The sequence below is a fragment of the Camponotus vicinus genome, unplaced genomic scaffold (assembly GCF_025532165.1).
Source record: "Camponotus vicinus isolate PSW18456_S1 unplaced genomic scaffold, iyCamVici1.0 SCAF_11, whole genome shotgun sequence".
In the NCBI taxonomy this organism is placed as follows: domain Eukaryota; kingdom Metazoa; phylum Arthropoda; class Insecta; order Hymenoptera; family Formicidae; genus Camponotus; species Camponotus vicinus.
Genome location: NW_028141947.1, coordinates 1,457,775 through 1,483,088, shown reverse-complemented (window position 1 = coordinate 1,483,088; position 25,314 = coordinate 1,457,775). Strand labels below are relative to the sequence as shown.

At 32.2% G+C, this 25,314-nt stretch overlaps 1 protein-coding gene and 1 long non-coding RNA gene across 5 annotated transcripts; one reads left to right on the top strand and one right to left on the bottom strand.

Annotated features, from left to right (window-relative positions):
• Window positions 1–1,209: 1,209 nt before the first annotated feature.
• Window positions 1,210–25,314, top strand: Dia (diaphanous related formin 1). 4 transcript variants are annotated; one of them, XM_083082737.1, is made up of 17 exons: window positions 1,217–1,701; window positions 2,465–2,539; window positions 14,614–14,796; window positions 15,026–15,324; window positions 15,427–15,447; window positions 15,773–16,082; window positions 16,286–16,632; window positions 16,753–17,038; window positions 17,130–17,471; window positions 17,592–17,734; window positions 17,807–18,074; window positions 18,160–18,399; window positions 18,478–18,732; window positions 18,837–19,001; window positions 19,071–19,314; window positions 21,650–21,731; window positions 22,242–25,314. In XM_083082737.1, the coding sequence occupies exons 2-17, from the start codon at window positions 2,507–2,509 to the stop codon at window positions 22,261–22,263; spliced, it is 3,240 nt and encodes a 1,079-aa protein (XP_082938863.1). In that variant the 5' UTR covers window positions 1,217–1,701; window positions 2,465–2,506; the 3' UTR covers window positions 22,264–25,314. The 4 variants fall into 4 exon arrangements, with proteins under 4 accessions (XP_082938861.1, XP_082938860.1, XP_082938862.1 ...); XM_083082735.1 differs by lacking the exons at window positions 21,650–21,731; window positions 22,242–25,314 and having other exon boundaries at window positions 1,210–1,701; window positions 17,592–17,730; window positions 17,803–18,074; window positions 19,071–21,387; XM_083082734.1 differs by lacking the exons at window positions 21,650–21,731; window positions 22,242–25,314 and having other exon boundaries at window positions 1,211–1,701; window positions 19,071–21,387.
• Window positions 3,598–11,318, bottom strand: LOC145962015 (uncharacterized). Its single transcript, XR_014435785.1, has 3 exons — window positions 11,021–11,318; window positions 4,233–4,421; window positions 3,598–4,141 (listed from the first exon to the last, which is right to left on the bottom strand). It is a non-coding gene; the product is annotated as an uncharacterized LOC145962015 (long non-coding RNA).

Below are 25,314 nucleotides of genomic sequence, written 5' to 3'. Positions count from 1 at the left end.
AGTCACCTAGGCCGGTATTCATAGTCCGTTCTTATATTTAAGATCGTCTTAAGTTCATCTTTAGGTATTGTATGTATCATTTTATTGGCTATGGATTATCTGAAGATGAACTAAAGACGATCTTAAATATAAGACCGGACTATGAATACCGGCCCTAGTATAGTGTATGTCTGATGGCAGATATCTCGCCCTGTATAGTGTGTGTATAATAGGTTAGAAAGAGAGAGAAAGAAAGAGCAAGCGAGACAGAAGGTTACTGCCGTGATTGGTTACCTACCAAGTCCGCGCATGTGCAGTTCATTTTTACCCATGCTAACATCAAAGGTGCCGACAGAGAGTTGCGCTACTGTATATACTGTGATCAGAGGGACATATATGTTACCTCCTGAGAACATTCGTGGACATTGGTTTTGTAGTTCATGTCCACGTTTTCAATGTCCATAGAGGAAGTATCGCTTTCAGGGATCACCTAAAAGCGGGCCATGACATCTCTTAAGGCCATCACACACAAAATTGCATAGCTGCATATGCATAACATAAGACCATATGGACCAATGAGCATCGAGTGTTAAGTCGCCATATTGACTTACATAACATAATACTCGATGCTCATTGGTCCATATGGTCTTATGTTATGCATAGCTGCATATGCATAACATAAGACCAAATGGACCAATGAGCATCGAGTATTATGTTATGTAAGTCAATATGGCGACTTAATACTCGATGCTCATTGGTCCATTTGGTCTTATGTTATGCATATGCAGCTATGCAATTTCGTGTGTGATGGCCTTAAGTCTTCTCTCTGCTTGAAATATTGCTTAGAAGAATACATTGGCTGCGTTCAGCAGGAAAAGCTGCTTTGCAACTGTGTAAAATTCGTGAATCTGATTGGTGTATGCTCTTAGATTCAGCCAAAATTAAGAGCCTCACCAATCAGGTTTACGAATTTTACAACAGTTGCAAAGCAGCTTTTTCTGCTGAACGCAGCCATTATCTCGTAATCATCTCTATCCTCTTAATTTTTTATATTGTAAATATATTCTTCGTAAAAATATACAAGCACGAAATTTATGTAACATAGATTTGATTACATTGGAAACTGAGCTTATTAATTTCCTTTGTTCATGAAAATCAGGCTTGAGAAAGCGACGCTTGAGGTTAACCGTCTCGAGAACGATTTAAAGTCAGTTGTCATCTGTCACTTGTCAGCTGTCACCTGTCAGCTGTCACCTGTCAAAACGAGCGAAACTCGTCTCTCTCGGTGTATTCGTAATAAAAAGCTGTATGTTTTAAAAATTACAATTGCACTTTTCGTTCAACGATCGTGCGGTGCGAAAGCGAATTTTGCTTCTCTCGGTTGGCGACAGTGTTTCCCCTCCCCCCCCCTCTCTCTACCGTTTGGCGCTCGCACGTTGCGTCGGTCGCGCAATTCGGAATTGTTGCAACAAATACGGCGTGTGCGGAGTAACGGACATTTTTCACGTGTCTCTTTGGAAAGGTCAGTGGAGTTCTCGTCGGAGAAACTCGCGCGGGTATCGCTCGAGTTCGCGAGCGCGCGCCAACCGCTGCCAACTTCGTGCGGCTTCGCTGAAGATACGACCGAATAGACGACGCCAAGGAACATACATCGGCAAAGTGCTCACCGATTAACGTAAAAGCGCGCAAATCCGAGCGAAAGGGAGGCCTCGACAAATTCAGGTAATACACGCCAAGTGTTAATGTCTATTAACGTCTTTCTCTTGATGGAAAAAAAAAAAGATTGACTCGTTCGGGAGCGATAACGTCGAACATTAACCTATCTAAGGATCGCTTTATTTAACGAACGCTTCCTCCGTTAGATTCTGTTGTAGTTCAAGGCCGATTTTTTTGATCGCTCGAAAAGCGAACTTGTCAACATTGATGGCGACAGGTACATCGTTATTCCATGGACTTTTAATTCCATTTCGAAAAACTAACCTTTCACTCAGTTGTACATGTATGTATTTTATGTACGTGTACTTCGTGTAATTTTATTCTTTTAAATACACATTTAAGTGATTTAAGTGACATGGATATTATGGATTGCAACGAAGGAATAATTTTTGTTTATAGTTGTGGAAGTAGCATGAATAAGGAACTAAGAAAAGGATAGGTTAATATTTACTTTATATGAAATATGTATTTAATATTTTTATATCCTGTAAAAGAAAAATTTTCTTTGTTGACCAATTTGATGACTAACTCACAGTGCGTTTGTACAGTGATAACTTCCAAGTATATAATACTCCTTATATCTTTGATAAAAGAACCTCTATAGTGACAAACCACCTGTTACATTACATCTTCAGAATAGAATAGATTAAGGAATATATGAATAATTCATTAATAAAATGTCTTAAAATATTTATGCTGGGATTTATTTATTCAGGAAACATATTTATTTGTAAATAACCATTCTGCAATTTTTTTTTTTTTTTTTTAGAGTGATGCATGGAAGAAGATAACAAATCTGGAAAACGAGATCATGGCGAACAGAAGGGACAAACCTGCTGGCTTTGTGAGTAAAATTATTAGACTTTAATGTCAGAATGTTAATTAATTTTTTAATAAAAATTTAAGGTAATTTATCTTTAAGATAATTTATCTTTAAGATAATTTATCTTAGATTAATTTTTTAATATCATAAAAAAATAAAGATCATAAGAGTAAAATACAGTGAACACCGTATGTAATATATATAGCGTCATAAATCAGCTTTAAAAAAGTAAAGGTATTATTATAAAAATTGTTAAAATAATTTAAATACATATGTGTACACAAAATAGTAAAAAGATAATACAGTATTCTGTGCAAAGTATTAAAGAAATATCTGTGAAACTTATTGCGATTCAAATGAAAAATAATAGCTACTCTAGAATTTAACTACACCTTGCTTTAGAATGTGTAATAATTAAATTATGCATCCTGGAACTGCACACACAAAAAATAATAATAGTAATAATAATAATAAATAACAATAATAATAATGTTTTCGAATAATTCTAGGAAGACCTGTATTTAACTCTATGTCATCATTTTTAATTTTATGAATATAATAAATCAATCAACTCTCACATCTTTAACAAGTAGCATATATGTTCCAAGATATATCTTTTTGCACTTCTTATCAGCAAGTATTCTCTAACGTCATCGACAAAACGTTTTGCGACAGTCGTATTGTCAACAACGCCGATACAAGATCGAACGTTACTGATTTCCAATCTTAGTCACACTTATCGTTCTGTCAGTTAATGAATGTCATTTGTGCAGTGACTTCGTGATAATCGTGCGAATGCATAATAAATACGCGAATCGATAATGTTATAGATTGAATACGAAAGAAAACAACTTGGAAAGAGTGAAAAATGTCTGGCATTCGAAGAAGAAAAACTCGGTATCGCAAAGTCGAGTGAAAAATGCCTGGCATTCAAAGAAGAAAAACTTGGTGTCACAAAGTCGAGGCCGGGAAAAGGAAGTGAAGTAATTTTCCGGAATCTCTCTCGATTTCTCGGAAATCAATCTTCATACAATTATAAAATTCTTTTCAATCGATCGATTCTAAAGAAGATTCGCGTTATAATGTTAAACTTTCGGTACATTTTTTTAATTCAAAAATAGAAGATGAGTCATATATATAGTCGTCATATCGCAATAATAAACTGCAGTAATCTGGGAATAAATTTTTTTTTTTTATATTTCTTAATAGAGGACTTCGTTCTTGGAAAATATACAAAGAGAATACGGAACGTAATAAAACAATGTATTTCTATAGTGATAGAAACGCCATATGTGGGCACACGCCGAGTTTCCTGTTATGTTATCATATCTGTCGCTTTTTGTATCATTACAAGTGCAAGCATTTAACGTACTATCGTTTGTGTAAAAGACTCACTCTACTTTTCGATTGCCACACTTCTTTAATTGTTGCTCTGACATGCCAATTTTGCGTACACGTCGCAAAATTTCCTTCACTATCTCTAGCCAGATATCGTTCCATTTATAATTCGATTACCTTCGTGATATAAAACCTGTTATCGTAATATCTTGTTATCGCAATATCTTGTTCAGTGGTTCTCAAACGGTGCTCCATAAGAAATACGTGAGAGAAATTCCATGTTATCTGGAAAAATATGATAAAATTAAAAGTACCTGCTCTCTTTCTCTCTTTTTTTGGTCTCTTAGATTATTTGAAAATAATTCAAAAATAATACTGGCGAATTTTATCTGCGATGAAAGAGTAAAGGAAATTTAGAATCGTTGCCTTGTGGTTTAACGCAATCCTCCAGAAAGATATGCGTACTTGATGACACACATAGATATACCAATACATGTACGAGTCTTGACCTTAGGCGTAGCATAATTCGAGTCGCATTATAACTTGCACTTTATATCGGACATGTCTAGAATAATTTAAATCTAGAATGATTATAAATTTTCCATTGTTAAACCACAGTTACGATTATTAATTTTATCATTGGCGGTCTTTAAGTAATTTTTAATAATTAATTTGATTCTTAGCGATATCTCGATGGTATGTTGAAAGTCTCTGAGGAGCAAAAACTAGATAACTACACCTTTCGGCACATGTAACATTATGTAGCATTTAGTGTTCAGTGAGTAGTGACAACGATTGATGCAACCGTCAGACATGTATAAATAATATGTGTAAAGGAAATTGATCAATTTCATCGCGACAACCAGTACAACCTTAGGCACAAATTCTTTATATAGTTGTGCTTTTTCTAAATGAAATCTGTCATACACATATATTTTTTTAATATTATATCTTGACGATACACAAGTTATTCTATAGTCACAAAAATGTGACATTAAAATATTTTCTATAAATATATAATAAATATAAATAAATATATTTATTATAAAATAAATTAAAAGTAAATAAAAATATATTCACTATAATAAAAATATATAAATATAAATAAATATTTTCATTATAAATAAAATTTTAAAAAATAATAAATTCAAAAAAATTCAAAAAATTAATAAATTAATAAATTCAAAAAATAAATAAATTCAATATACACATAAATAAATATATAATAATATATATATAATGTTATTCTCTTTTTCGCCGTCATCTTTGTGATTATAATTCGTGTACTATGAGAATCTCTCAGAATTAAGATATCACTTATGATTAAAGTCAAATCGAAATGTCTAAGCCTTATGTATACATCATAAACGTCATATACGTCCTAACATCATAACATTGCAGAAGTAGATAAATTTCAAAATCTGACAGACGTAAGCGGTGCGTGAAAACGTGTGTGAAAAGTACGAACGCAAAAGCGCTTAACAGATGAGCGGTTTGAGCATTTCTCGCGCGAAGACAAAGGCGCGGCTTTCAGACACGAAGATCATCCTCTCGGCGAGAGATGCGTAGGTCGGAAAAAAAAAGGAAAGAATCGGTTCGTACATTCGGCCTCCGTATGTCTGTGTATGCCTATCGGAATTTCGCGTGACACCGTTTCAATCTCTCTTGCTCTCTCGGAAGAGAAGGCCGTTCGGGCCGTTGTTGGCGTCATCGCTCGGTTGCTCGCACAAGTGAGATCATCCGCGAGAATTTTTTTTCCGGTTAATCAGAAATATAATTAAAACCACTGGTTAATTCCCGAGGAGCGCGTGAAAAGCGTCGTACATCGCTCATTGTACTCATGAAGTCGTACAACACTCACAGAACTGAGAAATCATTATTTTCCGGAACATCAATTTCATAAATTCTTTCTTTACTCGAATTAATTGAGCTATATTCTATCTCGCAAATCTTTATTTCTTCCACAATATATTTGGAGAGATTGCGATCTAACAAGTATGTTAAAAATATATCTTATTTGTTAGTTTTTAAATTTTAAAAGAGACTTTCTCTAGGATTATAAATAATAGAATTATAGGATTTAAAATTAGTCTTTTTTATATCGATTGCGATATGTATGATTTTATTCTTAATTTAAGTAACGTTCTTTTTTTTACTTATAGTTCTAGCCCTAAATAGAATATAGCAATTTAATTAGATTAAATTTTTATTAATTAAATTAATGTAGCATTAATTAAATTAAATTAAATTAACGATTTACTAAAGAATTTTTTTTATAAATATTTAAGTCAAACATGTATTTTTTATTATGTTATGTAATTTGTTACATAAAGAGCACAAGAAATAAATATATATTATGGTACACCAATCCCGTGAAAAAAAGATAAATAAATATTTACATAAGTCATAAATAGTTCAGTTTTAACTTGAATATTGAAGATAACATGAGAATCCTGGTAAAATATTGAGAAATAAGAGAAATTTTCAAATGCGAATTTTTGCGCTTATTTTTAATAATAATCAGAAAATGATTTATATATAAATATAAGCATAATCAAATAGCATGAATAAAATTGCAGTATTTCATTTTACATTTCTTTTGTCAACAATTTTATTCCTTTCTCGAATTTTTAAAAAAATTTCTATTAAAAAAGCAATCATAAAATGTGGTTAATTTATAACTTTTTTTAAAAAGTAGATTGAATTGTATCAAAAAAGGTTTTTAAAATGCTAAGATATATTTTTATCGATTAAATTATTTTATATTTTCCCTCTCGCTGAATTGACCTCGTCAACAGAATTTGTCTTAATTCTAACTATTTGCAGTATTATAGCCGTTTAACGATGGCGATAGAACAGGTGGCCGTTTATGTTCGTATATAGAGCGTTACGTAATATGAATGCCGAATGCAGCGATAGCGCATTTTAAGATATTGAACCCAGAAATTGCAGAATTCGCAGAAAATTCCTTCACTCTCTTATTTCTCAATATTTCACTAGGATTCTCATAAATGTTATCTTCAATATTCAATTAGAAACTGAACTATTTACGACTTATGTATATTTATTTATCTTTTTTTCACGAGGTCGGTGCACTATAATATGTATTTGTTTCTTGTGCTCTTTATGTAATAAATTATATAACATTTTTTTTTTTTTTTTTTTTTATGTATATCCATTTATGTTTATATGTAACATGATGTAAATAACACAATGAAATTGGAGCTTTAAGTGAAATTAATATAATTAATCTCGATTTTATTAATCTGGATTATTCGTTGTTGTGTAAATAAATAACATTTTGTAGAAAACAGATAATACTTAATGTCAAAGATTGAGTTCAAGTTTAAGTACTGACACTCATCTAAAAAAAAAATACAAGTTACATAAAGACGATATCTGAGATCTTTTCGTGTTAAATCTGAAGACATCGAAATTCGTGTCAAGTTTACCACCGAACATGATTTCGATCAAAATCAAGAAACCATGTATATCGATCGCAACACAGAAAGAGATGTATGTCAACGTCGAAAATAACCTCGGGACGTATGTCACCCTCTAAAATATTTACCATGTCAAAATACACATTCATCAGTTACATAAATAACAAATAAAATTTCCTCACAATTACCTATGAGAAAAATAAAATTGCAAACTTAAATTCATGCTTGAAAAATAATAAAGATTTATTATAATTTATTATAATTTCTAAAAAGTATATTAAGTGATATAATTTTAATATATAATTAAATTATATATTTTAAATTTTATATAATTATATATTTCACACATATTTTATATAAAAAATATATATATTTTAAATTACATCTAATTAAATTATTTTTATAACATTTTTTATAACACAATTATAACATTGTGTGCAGAGACAAGGAGAGAGAAATTTCCCACAAAATATTATTTTTTAAATATTTCTATTGTGAACGTGTTATCTCCAAAATTATATCTTCTTTAATTATTAAAATTATTAAAGCAATATTAAAATATCGCTTAACGATATTTAATATTATCAAAAATATTGAAATGTTTTTTAAAAATATCATTAAGAGTAAATCTCTACTTTTAACGTATTATACTGTTCTTCTAAAATCAAACGTAATGTTTTTTATCAAACTTGTCGAAACCTTGGTCTATTCGGAGCCGTGACGTAGTCGATCGGGCACATTCCGCGATACGCAAGGATCCACATGATTCACGACAGCGATCTATCCTTTTGGTCGGGGTCAACCACGTGAAAGGAGGCGTATATAACAAATAATTTGAAATTAATATAAGAAAAAAGAAATAGTAATTTATATCATCGACTTATGTAAAATTTCTTTTAGCGATTTTGAAACAAAACAGAAGTAAAATGGAAGTGAAACAGAAAATAAAATAAAACATCCTAATATAATAAGCAACAATATTGTGATAAAGTAATAATCTTAAATTTATTTTCTTTAGTAAGAGCTTGAGTAAGGGGTTTCCTATCAAAACAAAAGAGCCGAAAATATCTTTTAAGCATCGAGGATATTTATTGAAAGCATGACGTCAGCGGGACAAGAATAACTTAGCTATCATTTGAAATTATAACGTCAGGAGCGAGAAAATAAAGGAGAAAGTCTCTTGCAACTTATGCGAGAGAAATGATCTTCCGTCGATAGAACTGTCATCATATTCGACGTAGACTTAAGATCGCAGGAAAAAAGAATGAATTATAGAAAACTAGGACGTTAGTGTGAAACTACACTTGTTAAAACGACATAAAACAATGAAATTGTAAAGTCAAGTGGCATAATTAAGTATAATAAAAGAGTTTAAATTATCTCTAAAGAAATTTTAACTTAAACATAAATAAAATAATATATATGAGAGATTTCTTGATTAAAACATTAATATTTAATCCACAATTATATATATTAGGAAAGTATAGTGAAAGAAAGAGAAAATAATTACATGTATAAATTTATTAAGAAATTAATCATTCTTGATTTTATAATAGATTTTAATTATTCCATTGATTTGATTACACTTTCAAAGACTTATTTTACGTATTTTTTTTTACTAAAACAATTTAAATGTAATAAAATTCTAAATCATATTTTATAAATCTGATTAATATATAATTGTTTAAGTAATTTTTAAAATGACAAAATTGTTTATTTAAATATAATTAAATATAATAATCAGATATTTTATTTAATTTTCTGGTAATCTTGATGTCAAAGATTATGTAAGAAGATAGTTCACATAGCTTATTTTATTTATTACTAAAACAATTTAAATATAATAAAATGTAATAAATTAATCTAATAAAATTCTAAATAAATATAAAATTTTAAATTAATGTAATAAAATTCTAAATTAATGTAATAAATTAATGTAATAAAATTCTATCATATTTTGTAAATCTGACTGATATATATTTTGTAATATTTTAATTGATTTTTAAATTGAATTTCAAAATTGTTTACTTAAATATAATTTGTCAGATATTTTATTTAATTTTCTCGGTGATGAAAGATTACATAAGAAGATAGTTCGCGTAAGAGGATATTACGATCCTGATTCTAATCCTCTTTGGCTGGCGTAATTTACACGCGGCTTATTGCCGGTCGACATTGATCCAAATGTCCACGCGCGGAAAAGAAAAGCCGGCTCTTCAAATTAGTACACTTCTTACGAATTTCAAGTCCGGTGAGCTTGTTTTTGATAAGCGGTCACCGTAGAGGAGATACGGTTCCGCGATACGAGCGTACCGTAAGAATACACGTCGGGACGCCGATCTTTTGGTTTCTTTAATTCCACCACACGATGCCGTTATGTTAATCTTACGTTGTGGCCTAACTGTACCGACTTTATACATAAACGTACATATGCGCGTTCACAGGCACAGCCACTTTACACACGAGCGAATCGGAGTAACGAGTCATCGATCAGCAATTATGAAGTTGCGAAATTTGGCACGATAACAAATTGATTGGGCTTTTTTTTGAGTTTCCTTTTTCTCCTTAAATCTTTCATTTCTCTCAATTACAAAATACAGATAAAATTTTTCGCTCTTTCGCTCCTTGATTTTTTTTTTCAATTTGATATTAATATTTTTTAGTATGAAATGTATAAAATTGTTTTCTCGAGTAACTATAATTAAAAAATTTAATAAATCTCTATTTCAAATTTAATATTATTTTTTTAATTTTAAATACATTTCATTTTGATTTAGATATTTTTATAAAAATACTTATACAAATATTAATATGCTGTATTAATTGAATTTTTATATAAACTTTAATATTAATAGAATTGCGAAATTATAGAATTAGATTTTTGTTAAGAGAAATTCATTATAATTTGATCCAAGAATTGTTAAATGAATACATGAAACTTGGGGTTATTCTTAATTATATATAAAAAAAATAATAAATATGCATATGTAAGTAATAAATATACATAAAGAATTATGAGAATTATGAGAAATATACATTATGAATTATACGAGAATGAAAACAGCTCTTTTACCAAAGATCTATAGTTTAAATTAGCTAGCCAACTTTCTATAATAATTCCAGATTACTGCTTTGTCACGTCAGATCTAACCGTAAATGTGCTGCCGTGATCATTGCTTTTACATTTAAAAAAAAAAATGTATTTTTACAGTTGCACAAATATCTGCGAAATATCCATTCAGAAATAACTGTATTTTTAATTTTTCAGGATAATTACAATGACTATTATTTAAACCTATGTTATTTCTTTGCGTAAGAAGAACATAATAATAAATTAAGATATGTTAACAAATAATGATGAAAAATAAATAATAAAAAATAAATTAAAAAATAAATAAAAAATTAAATAACAAAAAAAAATAAATACTTAATTTTTTTAATTAAATAAAAAATAAGATATTTCTTTTTATTGCAGATTCAAAATTTAATTTACCAGATATAATAACTGAATAATATTATTTGTACATAAAAATAGCTTTCCGCGAAATAAAATTCCCACTCGTTTAGGTTTGTTTCGACAAAGGTAAGATTAAAGCTTTATATATAACTGCGATGCTAATATGTTAATTAAGCTAATGGAGGAAAGTGAGAAGGTTGTCTGGTCGCATTCCATACATGGTCTCTAATGCAAGGAAATATCTCATGGCTAGTTTATATTTACCATTTTCTGCGTGTTGGGTCGTATCGTACTGTGCGTATATCTCAAATAATAATGTAATAAACGCAAAATATGCGCCTGGGAAGGGATGAGTATCGCGTGCATTCAAACGTCGTGGACCGACATGCGACTTCCAGTCAGTCTGTCGTTGTTCTTCTCCACGCGCGGTTCTTCTCGATCGAGTCTCTTCGCTAAATCATCCGGATTCCTCTTTGACAGTTCGCGAGTGCAACGATTGCATAATTAGAAACCTTACGTGGCGTCTGACAATTATCGTAAGAATACCTCGAATAAAGGAATAACAGTGATAATTAGTGATGGACACGCAGTGTTGCAATATTTGAGAAAATATGTAATATTTGCAATATTGAAGTCATCCAGTCATCGAAAAAAATCTTTCAAAAATTCGAAATATTTTCGTGAATATTAATTTCATATTATTATTAATGTTTATTATTGCTTAATATTCTGTTGATGCATTATTTATTATTAATTCTAATGAATTTTTATTAAATATTTAAATTATTTATTATTAATTCTAATGAATTTTTTTTCGATAGAGTGAATATCCTTAAAATCTCTCGTCACTTATCGATGTGATATCAGAGAGTTTTATCTGCTTCGATCATTATTTTATATTTATTCGTTAATTTGTTCAGTTAGTCAATTGTGAGCGACACACCTGTGCATGTGTCACTCGTCCATTTTCCTATGACATTATTGAAACGTACATATTCGTATTCGCGAGCACATGTGCATGGCTACGGTGTTGCGGTGATTGCCATAGACTCGCTCACGGAAACGTCAACCGGTGTTTCCGCCATAAGGAATATAAGGACGTTTGGAGCTACTGAATGCGTGAGAGCCGATAAAAGCCAGCTCTGCTGGCACAATGTGAGTCGAAAAAATTGTTCCTTCCCACTTGGCGGTATTTCGAAGCGTCGTCCTCGATAAAAAAAAAAAATACGAAAGGTGCGTAAATAAGTGTCGCGTGTGGGCTCGGCCTAAAAATAAAAGTGCGTCCGTCACGTCTCTCGAATCAGGACCCGCGACCGACACGCGCGTGTCTGATGTGAGTCATTCGTCGCCATTCGTCGAAGAATCAATTATCTTTCAAGTGTCATCGCGAACACGCCGCAATGATCACGGACTGGGTAAGCTTTCATTTTAATCGACTGTTAATTTCATATTAAAAAGTGCCACTTCTTAATCCCTGAATTAACTCGAGAGTTAAAAGTCTAGCTTAAGTTTTACTCCGAAAAAATCAAAATAATTTGAGTCTTCTGAGGCATGTCTTTGTAAGCATGTCTGATGGCTACGTTAAAAAAATGAAGAAGAACAGTTGTTGGAATTTAGTGAGAGAAAATTTGAGATATAAGAGATATGAAATCTCATTCGCTCAGCGTTTTATTTAGATTCGTAGATACAAGTAATAATTATTAGTCAGCTAATTTTATTGTGTTAGGCTGCCATGTCATGCTTTACATTAATGATATTTTCCGCATCCGTGATATCGAAAACGTCATCGTAGATATCACTGTAAATTGCATCACTATTGCAGAATTAATAATTGTCAGATAAAATGCGTGTTCTAGAGTTTTCTTTAATAAGTGTTTTTTTCTGAATCAAAAGTTGAAACAATTACGAATAATTTGTAGGTGACATTTTTTATTTCATGTTATCATTTATTGTGGATCATGTATAGTGTTTATCGCAGCCAAAAGATGCTAGCTAAAAGATGAAGAAAAGATTTGACGGTGATTTGTATACAACCGTCGTTCTTTAACTGTCTTCATCAATAATCGAAGAATCTATAATAGAGCTGATGATTTCGAAGGCTTCGATATTCGAACTTCAAAATTATATTATCGCGATAAAATATATTGCAATGTTTTATAAATATGCATTTATAAAGTTATAATAAATATAATATGATAATAAATATAATAAATATAATATAAATAATATATAATATAAATAATAAATATAAATAATAAATAATATAATAAATATAATAAATATAATAAATATAATATGGTAAAATCTGAATATAACGTTGCTAAATTATGTTACTAAATTAAAAGATATATGTTTAAAAATTTTGATTTTTAATAATTTCCCAATAATTTAATTTTTAAATAATTTTTGTGTACATATATTAATTAATTTTCATTTTTATTTAAAATATTTTCAACGTTTCTTACATGAATTTGCAAGAATATATTTTTCGAAGCCTCGAATCTTCGAAGTTATCAAAAGTAACAGTCCTAATCTATAATAGCGGTAATTAATTTGACACGCGTGTCACTTTTCGTCTGTCACGTTCACCTGCTTATTATGATTCATAGGTTCTCCGATCGAATCTCGATTCCGGTGCAAAATATTTCCTCCAATATTCCTCGGGTTTTAAACTTTATAATCGCAAGTCGGTTTAATAGTCGGCGGGACACGACGTGGCAAATATTTTCCGGTCGCTTCTTCCTTAACACCTTTGCGCATCAAATGCGTATCGTGCAGTTATTTCGCGGTAAGTGACTGGAGTAATTGCTTCCAGCTCCAGCATACGATTTCGTGTCATCTCGCAATAAATAAATTCAACGTACTTCTAAGCGCGTTACTAAATTACGCGCGAGCACGAGTTGGGCGTCGCTTGAACGATTATGTCACCGTAAAATGCAAACCCGACTCGCGCACCGCAAAGAGAAAACATTTACAATGGAACTGGAGTATCGGAATGTTATTTATCGAAAACTTTCTAGGCCCGATCGAATTTACGTATTTCGATTCGAGGCTTCATCCCTCTCAGAACCATTTAAAACGTTTACCCTTGCGATTCGTTGCTTATTTATAGGCTGTCCCATTTTAACTTAGATGCTGTAATATCTCGAAAACAATGCATTTTCGAAAAAAATGTTTCCAATAAAAATTGTGCGATTTGGAGGAAGAAAAAAGATAAGAATATTATATCCCCCCTTTATTACGTGAAATATTATGAAAAATCGATTTATATACAAAAATTAGGGTAGTTCTATTTAAAAAAATTAGATTGACCTTCATATGGTTTTAACATTTATATCCAAGATCAAACTAACATTCCTATCTTTTTCCTCCCTCCAAACCCTACAATTTTTATCTGAAATATTTTTTTTGAAAATGCATTGTTTACGAGATATCATAATGTCAAAGTTAAAATGGGACAACCTGTAGAGTCTGATTTTCAAGGATGATCTTGTAAAAATATCTAGTGTTTAGATTATAAGATATTTGTTTCCACAAATTATTAGATTTGCAGATCCTCAGCTCTATGAATATTTCATCTCTCACGAGATGCATAAATATTATTCTGTATCAAAATTGTTATCTTATGCAGACACGAATGTTGATTATTATCTGAAGAAATATACAAATAAAATCTTGATAATGATAGTATAGTATGATGAGCTTCAATAGTAAAGCGAGAAATTGCTCCATTGGAGACAGCTTTCTCTTTGTTAAATTGAAAACGCGGACTGATTGTGATGCTATTAAATAAGTCGATTTTTAATAAATTATTAATAAACTTTCTAAGATGTTGACATATAAAATTACTGTTACAGTTGGACACATGGTTCGGTCGGCCGAAAAAGGCCGGTCGGGGGAGTGGAACACGCGGCTATTCGGGCAGCAACACGATGCCCAGGCCACACTCTGGCGACGACATCAACGAGATCGAACAACAGCGTTGCATCATCGAGAGGATGGATGAGGAGACAGTGAACGACAGATTCGAGGAAATGCTGGTGAGTGCACACACATGTGTACTCTAATAGTTAAGTTCATAGACATATATTTTCGTCTGGTTCTTCCTCAAATATGCATCATTAATTTCTTTTTTTCCTAAATTTTATATTTTCAATATCGTGTAAAATAAGGTACTCGATTGTTTAATAAAATAAGATATTTCTTAACTATATCGAAAATATCGAGTATTTTAAAAGAGGAGTAAATTGTTGTCATCTTTCTATTTAGGCCAATATGAATCTAACTGAGGAGAAGAAGGAACCCTTGCGCCAGCAATCGGAGTCGAAGAAGAAGGAGATGTTGGTATTGCACTACAAAGGCAGTATACAAGAGAACCGATCCAAATTCGACAAGCCGGCGGATTATATACAATATCTAGCGCAACCTGATTTAAGTGTCAACAAGATCTACAATTGCATCGAATCCCTCAGGATCGCGCTGACCAACAATCCGCTCAGCTGGGTGCAAGAGTTTGGCACCAAAGGGCTCAAGCAAGTTTTGGCTACTCTCAATGAGTGTTATCGAAAGTAAGTGAGTCCAACTCTTGGAAAAAATGTTCTTAGCATTTTAGATCAGTCATTGAATATATTTCGATTAATTCTCTAACGATGGATATTGTTCTATTCCAGTGCCTTCATATATTATGATAGGTAATTCACGTAAAAGTACTATTTGCTTGAATGTTTTGCGATATTATTTGTTACGTTAATATCTTTTAACCGCCTATGTTATATTACTGATGACAGCGAAATGTTACTAGCAACAACGAAAAAACTATTTAATTTTCGAAAAACGCAAGATCTCCATAATTATAAAATAGTTTAATTACTTTATTTGCGCCATTCGGCAGAAATTTTTACTCAACCATTTTACTTTAGTTTTGCATGATACGCATCCTGCTTATGACAGAATCTGTAATATTACGAAATCCATGTCATTCTTTATTAATAAAAAAAATAATTCATTTTTCCTCAGTGACAACCGTTACGAGCGAATACAATATGAATGTATTCGTTGTTTAAAGGCTATCATGAATAATACCGTTGGTATAAAGGAAATGCTGGCCCATCACGAAGCTCTTACGATCGTGGCCAGATCACTGGAACCGACGAAACCGTCCGTCATGTCCGAAGCTGTAAAATTACTCGGTGCGGTGTGCCTCATATCGAGCGATAGTCATAAAAAGGTTTTAGACGCGATTACTATGAATGGCGAGTTCAAAGGTCGGGAAAGATTTTTGCCCATCGTACAAGGGTTGATGAATAAAAAGAATGAAAATTTAAGGGTACGTTTTATTTATTTGTACAATCAAATTAATTAAAAGATTTATGAAATTTATGTTTAATAATTTATGATGCTAAATTATTACATGTATAAAATATTATTATAAAAATGTGAACATTTTCAGCAACCTATATTTCTTTTTTATTTTTATATTCGTTCAAAAAATGTTTATTTGTTCATTACAAATAAAATATTGTGTCGCAGGTAGTATGCCTTCAACTCATAAATTCGATAATATCATCCGCCGAGGATCTAGATTTTCGCTTACACCTCAGAAATGAAGTAATGCGAGTCGGTTTAGCTGACATTCTCGAAATGTTAGAAAAAGACGAGTCGGAAGATTTGGCGACGCATTTAAAAATTTTTAATGACCACAAAGAGGAGGATTATGAGGAATTTGTACAGAGATTTGACAACGTACGTTTAGAATTAGACGATGTTAACGATTGCTTTGAAGTAGTCAAAAATATGGTAATGGATACTACTGCCGAGCCTTACTTTTTATCTATACTTCAACACCTTTTATTTATTCGAGATGATGCTCTGGTTCGGTAAGTAGACAATTTTTTTTATATTTACTTTTAATTTTTTTTCACAATCTTATCAATAAATCCAAATCTATCTTTCTTGTAATGACGCAACTTTATTTATTCATTTTGCTTATTTTTTAGAACGGCGTATTATAAACTGATCGAGGAATGTATATCGCAAGTCGTATTGCATCGTTCAGGCTGTGATCCGGATTTCAGTGCGACGAAGCGCTTCCAGATTGATGTGCAACCGTTAATCGATACCCTAGTCGAGAAATCACGAGCTGAGGAGGAACGTCGACTGGTAGAAGTAACGCAAAAGCTAGAAGAAGCTATAGCTAGCAGACAAGAAGCCGAAGCGAAGCTTCAGCATGCGGAAAACAAGATCAAAGAATTGGAGCAGGGAACAACAAAGTCTGGCAATTCTGTAAGTATACGTACCTGTATTGATTAAGTCTTTTTTTAGACACACACACACACAGTCTTTTATAATATCAATTTGTCATGTTATTATATAGAGAGCTGCTGTATGTCCACCTCCACCACCTATGCCTGGCATGGGCGGATCATTGCCACCGCCACCTCCTCCTCTTCCTGGTAGTGTTGGTCCACCTCCAATGCCCGGAATGACTTGTCCACCTCCGCCACCTATGCCCGGCTCGAAAGGGCCTCCACCTCCGCCTATGCCTGGAATGAAAGGACCCCCAGCACCACCTATGCCAGGGATGATGGGTCCACCACCGCCACCAATGGGGGGATTTTCTCCACCAGCTCCGATGGTACAGGTTTTGCCTCACGGGCTAAAACCGAAAAAGAAGTGGGAAGTAGATGGACCACTAAAAAGGGCGAACTGGAAAGCGGTACGTACGATTAACTTATATTATTTGATCAAATTATCGATAGAAAGTATTATCAATTTGAACATAACTATTTCTTATGCATATATTTAGTGTTAAATAAATCTTTATGATGCATTTCAGATTTTGCCTCATAAATTAACAGAAAAATCATTTTGGACAAAAGTACAAGAAGATAGATTAGCTAGTCCAGAAATATTGAATGGTCTCGCGCAAAAATTCTCATCAAAACCAAGTGGAAAGAAAATGGACGATGTAGTTGATAAGTAAATTTCATCTTATTGATTATCATTTTTATTTTTTATATAGAATATCGATAAACTTTGCTGTGCACGCAGGTCAGCACAAACGAAGAAAGTAAAAGATCTCAAAGTTTTGGATAGTAAAGCGGCTCAAAATATATCGATACTTCTTGGTGGCACATTGAAGCACATGCCTTATATAGAAGTGAAGAGATGTTTATTTAGATGTGAAGGACCAGTTATTTCTGACAATATATTACAAGGATTAATTCAATATTTACCACCACCGGATCAATTGTCAAAGCTGCAGATGTACAAGGATCAGTACAATGACTTGACTGAAGCGGAACAATTCTGTGTTACAGTAATTCTACTTGATTTTTTACATACATATTACTGTATTTGAATTCATTATACTAAATATAAAATTGATAAATATGATGTTACAGATATCTACAATAAAAAGGTTACTGCCCAGATTAAGATCATTAAGTTTCATGTTGCGGTACGAAGAGTTGGTACAAGATGTGAAACCTGACATAGTAGCGGCTACAGCAGCATGTGAAGAAGTGAAGAATAGCAAAAAATTTGCCCGGATACTCGAATTAATATTATTACTTGGCAATTATATGAATTCCGGTTCCAAAAATGGCCAAGCATTTGGATTTGAAATTAGCTTCCTTACAAAGGTTTATTTCATAGTATATATAAATACAAATCGCTCATCGTCGACGTAAGCTGTTTTCCAATAATAATTCTTTTTTCAGTTAACTAGTACTAAAGATATCGATAACAAACAAACTCTTATGCATTATTTGGTGGATACGATAGAGAGAAAATTCCCAGAATGTCTCAACTTTATGGAAGAATTAGCACACGTAGATCGCGCTAGCCGAGTATCTTTGGAGAATGTTCAACGGACATTACGTCAAATGGAAACCAATATTCGTAATCTCGAGCAAGATCTTTCGAATGCTAAAGTTCCACAATGTGATGAAGACTTTTTTATAGACGTTATGAAAGTATCCTTTACCGTTTCTTTAATAATAATTATTAATTATTAATATCGACATTAGATAGCGAATTGATCAGATAAAAATATTTCCTTGACAAAGTTATTTTGTAGCCATTCGCTAAAAAAGCCAGGGAATCCTATGAAGTATTGCAGAACATGTTTAAAAATATGGATACCTTATACACGGACATCTCCGAATTCTTCTCCTTCGACAAACAAAAATACACTATAGAGGAATTCTTTGGCGATATCAAGACGTTCAAAGACGATTTCTTGGTAAATACGCGTCATTTCGGACTGCATCGTTATCGAATCAGTCTTAATGCGTCTATGTTCTCACCGTAGCAATCGCAGAGGGAAATAGTAAAACTGAAGGAAGGTGAAGAGAAGCAGAGACGGGCAAGAGAAGCGCGCGAGAAAGCGGAAGTCGAAAAAGCGGCTCGAGCCGCACGCAAACGCGCATTAGTCGATATGAACGCACACGAAACGCAGGAAGGTGTCATGGATAGTCTGATGGAAGCACTGCAGACTGGCTCGGCCTTCAGTCGTCCGGATCAACGACGCAAACGACAAACGCGTGTAGCTGGTGGTAAGTTCTATAGGACATACAACTGGAAACGAATGGCGAAGAGGGACCAAGCAATTCAACCATATATGATTACTAATACTTTATCTACTAAGTTAACGTACGAATATGAAAACGTAACTCCAACTGAGACTGTGCGACACAATATGATTTCGAATAGGATTATAACTAAATTATCCACAGCGAATGACTCGACGAGTTTTTTTACACCGGAAGAGAATCAGGAGCTCTACAAGCGAATGTTGCTAGAAGAAGCCACGAAAACACCTAAGCAAATAAAACGTTCATCTAGAGTCACGTACTTTCAGAAAAAGAAACAATGTAGCCGTTGTAATCTTGCGTATTATACGGCGATGCCAGTATTCGATGAAACACCAAAAAGAGATATTTTGTTAAAAACAGTTACGAACTTGGAATCCAGATGCGTTAACGCTGATTGGGAATCAAGCCCGTTAATCGATCAAAATGTTTCTATTAAACGAGCACGTATAATCAGTCCGGTTAAACAGAGACGCGTTGTAGTTAGCAAGATACGCAGGAGAAATAGCATTGTACGCCGCGCTATATTCAATCGTAAACGTATACGCGCCAACAATAAAATTGCAAAATATAGATTGCACAAGTACTTGCAAAGTCCACCTAATATGAGTAGTACTATGCCACCGGCCATGAACTCGTCAGTTACAAGTTCAAATTCCGCAAAAAGTACGAAAATGTCCAAATCAGTCGACGGTCTTCACACTAGAATATTTAAAACAGCATATACTCCGATGAAACTCTTACGATCGAAAAATTTTGAAAATCTAGCGCGACATAAAGACGAAGCTCAAAACGTATTAGATGTGAAAAATAGATCTTTAAATTCCAGCATATCTACACAGTTTTCAAGTAACGACCAGATGACTAACGCACAATCACCATTATTGATCGAAATGAGTGGAGTTACGTTATTATCAGAAAATAGTCCGTTGCATTTAATAAAGCCAAATCGTACTTCTAAGAGCAGTCTGAATATATCTGGGAAATTATTTGGTAAACCTGTTTCGGAAACAAGCAGTCCAAATGCAAAAAATAATCTTAGAATAATGAAGAAGCTAAAGGATAGATCATGGAAAAAGAAATGGAAATTTTGGCAGACATCTAGCAACATAAGCATTACGTGATGTAATTATATTAAAAATTAGATTGATATATATATGAAAAATGCAAGAAGACTGAGAGACGAGAGAAACAAAATATAATTTTAACTATTATTACAAAAAACGTTAATACATTCTAGAGAATCATTAAATGATTTTTTCATCCATTTTTCAAAATATGTAATGCAATAACTTATCCCAAAATTATTGTTGCAATGATATTTTCACATTATAATTAATAATCATTTTAGAATACAATGTAAGAATAATTATTTTGCACTATTTATATTAATTTGAAATTGTTTTAAGCTTTACTTATGTCTAGAATTATAAAACTATATTAATTTTTAATGGATGTACAATATAAATGACTCGCTTATCTATAGATATGTAATTACATCTAAATGCTATACGAGCTGTTCAAGAATGATAATTATGATACTGTGATCTGAGAGCTTTAATATATTCACATAGCATTTTACTTGAATACCTCAAGTGCCTTAGGCAAATAAGAGTATTTAAAAGATATTTTTTAGTCTTAAATATTATACACATATTTGAGATATGCAAATATATTGATAAAAAAAGCAGAAAATAGAGAATGAAATAATAAAATTATCAGAAGATTTTTGTATTATTTTGATCATTTGTCTGGACTACAAAGTTTAGTGAGAGATTTAGATGTAATTTCACAACAAATTTTTCGATATTATTTAAGTAATGTATTGCAATATTAAAGTAATTTAAAAAATTTTTTTTCTAATAACACTGGTTTATAAAAAAAAGTTTATATTATTTTTACGATTCGTAATGTATTTTTTTTTAATTTTTTTTCAATTTTAAATGACATAAAACAATTGAGTTTTTGACAAATAATGTATTACAGACTATTTTGTATCAAAATATATATATTTTTAATTAAATGCAATAACGAGTACTTTTGCTTGTCTTAATATTGTTTTCCTCGACAGATTCAATGTTTGTATATTGTACCATTTAGCATGTATGATTCTGTGAGATGCTAAGATAGGAACATTCTTCAGTATCTGTCGACATTGTATAACATTTAATTTTTTTATAAAGCAAAAAATTTTTTTTTAAATATTACTCTTTATTCTAGTATGATATATATAAATCTTACTATCTTTGAACAGTATCAAGCTTGCTGTAATGAGTTCAATCCTGTTTTAATTTTGCAGCGGAAAGGAGAGCGCAACTAAATAGGAGTCGATCACGTACCGGATTAGTCGGATCTGGTTTACTAGGGAGAGAACTTTCGACGTAAGTACTATTCATGTAAAAGTAATGCTTACTGGGCAAACAAGGCATGTTTGAATCGCACGCTTGGTTTCTTACATGTATATTACATATGCTTTAGAAATAATATTTACTCACATCCGGAAAGCAGACAATATAATTTAATTTCGAGTATCAAGTAACGCGGTAGCGTTCACGTCAAGTGTATTTATTATTTTTATACGCGAATAATGTTATACCGGAAAGTGAAGAATCATAGAATCTAATTTTGATTTTATTAATTATACGTACACATCCTTTTTTTTATTTCGAATAATATGATATACGTTTATGGGAAATAGATAAAAATTTCCAATGCTCCATTTCTAATAATAAAACAAAGAATATATATTTCTGAAAATATGAAGTACTATAATTGACTCACGTATTTTCTATCCAAGTGGCTAGTATTTGTTGACATTCAAGCTTCTTAAATATTTATACGTGTAAATATACTCGTCATCATATCCTTATCTCAATCCATTGTTGTTGCAGAGAGCTCTTAAGTTCAGCATAACGTACTGGAAAGTATCCCGTTTCCGTCCTAACTCGTTGCTGTGATGATTTTACATCTCGTATATCGTTGGAACGACAAATGGGGAATATCATGCGGCACGATAAATCGATATCATAGAGAAAGGAGAATGAGAAGAAGAGAAAAACTCCACATTTTAATAATCCCCCGACGTAAATCGAATTATGCGAGACTTCGCATCAAGTTCGAGTCGCGAATGCAACAAACACTCGCGAGTGTGTCTTCCTTACGTATTTAAACATTCGAATATAGATATATTGTACAAAAATATAATTAACGCATTTATATGACGTAGCGATACTTGCGTCAATACTTGATAAAAAAAAGCGCACTTGTTGTAAATATGCATACGTAAAAACTGGCGACGAGTTGGCAATTTATTAAAATTGTTTGCCGGCGCGATGTACAGATACACTCTTTATCGAAACTAGCATTTTTTTACCACTATCTTTCGATGATCGGGCGATAGATTGCATTTATTTATATAATGCGTTATTATTGTAAATATAAATATTTCTCATCTCGAGAGTTGTCGCGATTCGATATTATTATGACACTATGAGATGCATTTGTATAAAGATTATTTATCTCCGTAGTGACTTCTCATTTACTACGGAAAGTAATAGTGTAAAAATACGCCTTTTTTTTGGCGTAACAATATTTTGCATGCAATCGGAAATTGTTGCATGACGCGAGGAGAAGGTTCGCAATTATCACTTATTTTAACATTATAAAGTGAAAACGGTAATGATTTATCTATAATTATTCCTTTCCTGAATAATCCGAGAACTACCGCAAAGCGTAATTTGACGTTTGCGTCATTCGTAGCTCATATAATCTTCATTCTAAAAATATTTTCAATAATAACAAATATTCAAAGTACCTTGCTATACAAAAAAAGATTTGTACACTGAATTAACGCACAATTCTGCGACATATTTTAATAGTTTTTACTCATCTTATAAGAAAAAACACATTTTTTACAATACAAGTACTACACTACCGATATACGTTAATCTACGAGCAAAAAAACTGAAATTACTTTTAAGATAAATAGCTAATTCAACGCAACGTTTGCATTTTGTGATAGCTGAACTGCTTGATAACACAGGTTCGCGATATTTTCGATACTTTTGATAGCGATGAATGAAACTCAGGGAGAGAGAAAGAGAGACAGAGGAAAGTCTTGGAAGACGGATATGTGAACATTACGGATCCGATTATGGCAATATATGATAATAACACGCAACATAATTACATTGTTTATTATCACGTTTATATAAGTGAAAAAAATGTAGGAATATCAACAGATTAAAGTTACGTGAAATTAACCAATGTAAATGATAAAATAGCAGAACAGATTGCAATTCGCTCACTTCTTACATGCACGCTGGATTCGGAATGTTGACAAAAAATCGATTACCACCTTCGACGACAGGTGATTGATACTCCAGTAGGCTAATACGTATCATAACATCATCCAGGAAACGATAATTCCAAATGCAAGGTGGAAAATAATGGCAATTATCTATTGAAAAAACTTTGCCGCTTGAATAAGAGAGCGAGATTGCATCGTTTAGTTAGTTAGCAAATAACTGTGTGTCACGTGGTGGGGCGACTATGCCAGGCACGTTCGAAATGTCTAGCGAAAGGCGACGTAACGAGCCGGTTCCCCAAGCCGCAAAAATCGCGGAAGTATCTCCACGACATCGCATTTTCAAGCTCGTTTCGCGTGCGCACACTTTTTGTACATAATAATCGGCGACGAAACGCGAAACGTTATGTGGACCATTTTAAATACGTACGTATATTTCAATGCAGCTTTTATTTTATATATATATATGTCGAGTAATATTCACGTCGAAAGGAGATAAAGAGAGAAAGCGCGTGCGTCAGTCGTATTTCCCCGAAGTAATTATACGTACCTGTAAAAAATTATATATACCGCGGAAATCACATTTGCCTATAGATCGAATCTCGTAATGAACGAACTATTTGTTAATATTGTAGTAAAATACTTAATTTAAGACTTGAAATGAAGTATCCATCTGTATCATACTGTGAATACGCGGATTTAACATTATAAATATTATTATTATCTATTGTGTACCTATTATTTCTCAACATTCTTTAGTATCGTGTCATCGTGAGATATTCACTGATTCAACATATCCGAGAATAGAAATCGATTATAATCGTCGATGTTACTGTATTGCATTCATAATTATTAGGTACTCTTCAACCTGAAATATTATTTATAATAATAATTGATTTCTGTTTTTTTTACTTCCTCGCAAGAGTAAAAAAAATAGAAATTTTATTGTACATATTTTTTAGTGATACTCTTATTCCAAACATATTTATTTTATTAAATCAAGTATTTGTTGCGTAAGTCCAACAATTTATGAGCGACGTTATACTTATATCTAATTAAATAGTTATAAAATGCGGCTGATTACGCTTGTAAAGATGCGAATATGATGAAAAGAATGCAAAAAGCAAGTGAAAATTGAAAGCTCATAACGAGAGAAATGAAATCTGTTTATTTCATCGTTAGATAATCTCCGATTCTCGGGAACGCAGTCAAAGTCCATCGAACATGTTAACACCATGAATATCAAGAGAAATCGAGGGAACGTGAGCGAAGTTGTCGGTCGCGAACTGCGAACGACACGCAGTCACGCGTGCGTTACACGTGATATCGATCGATCATGTTTAAGAGAAACATACCTTGTTCGTTCACCTGTTTTGCGTCCGAGTCCTATCGTGTTTTTTTTTCTTCACATCCGAGGACGAGGACACGATCCAATTTCCCTCGTAATAATCTTGTCGATTCCATCATGGTTTACGTTTAGTGCAAACGTTGTTTCATAGTTGCAATATTCGTTAAATCTAATAAAATATTGAAGCAAATAAAACGACAACAGCTTTGCATTTAGCTACAAACTTATTTAAATATGTATATTATGTAACTTATGAAAATTCTAGGAGAAACCTATGTTGAAATATTTTAATAAATTTTTATACACTGTA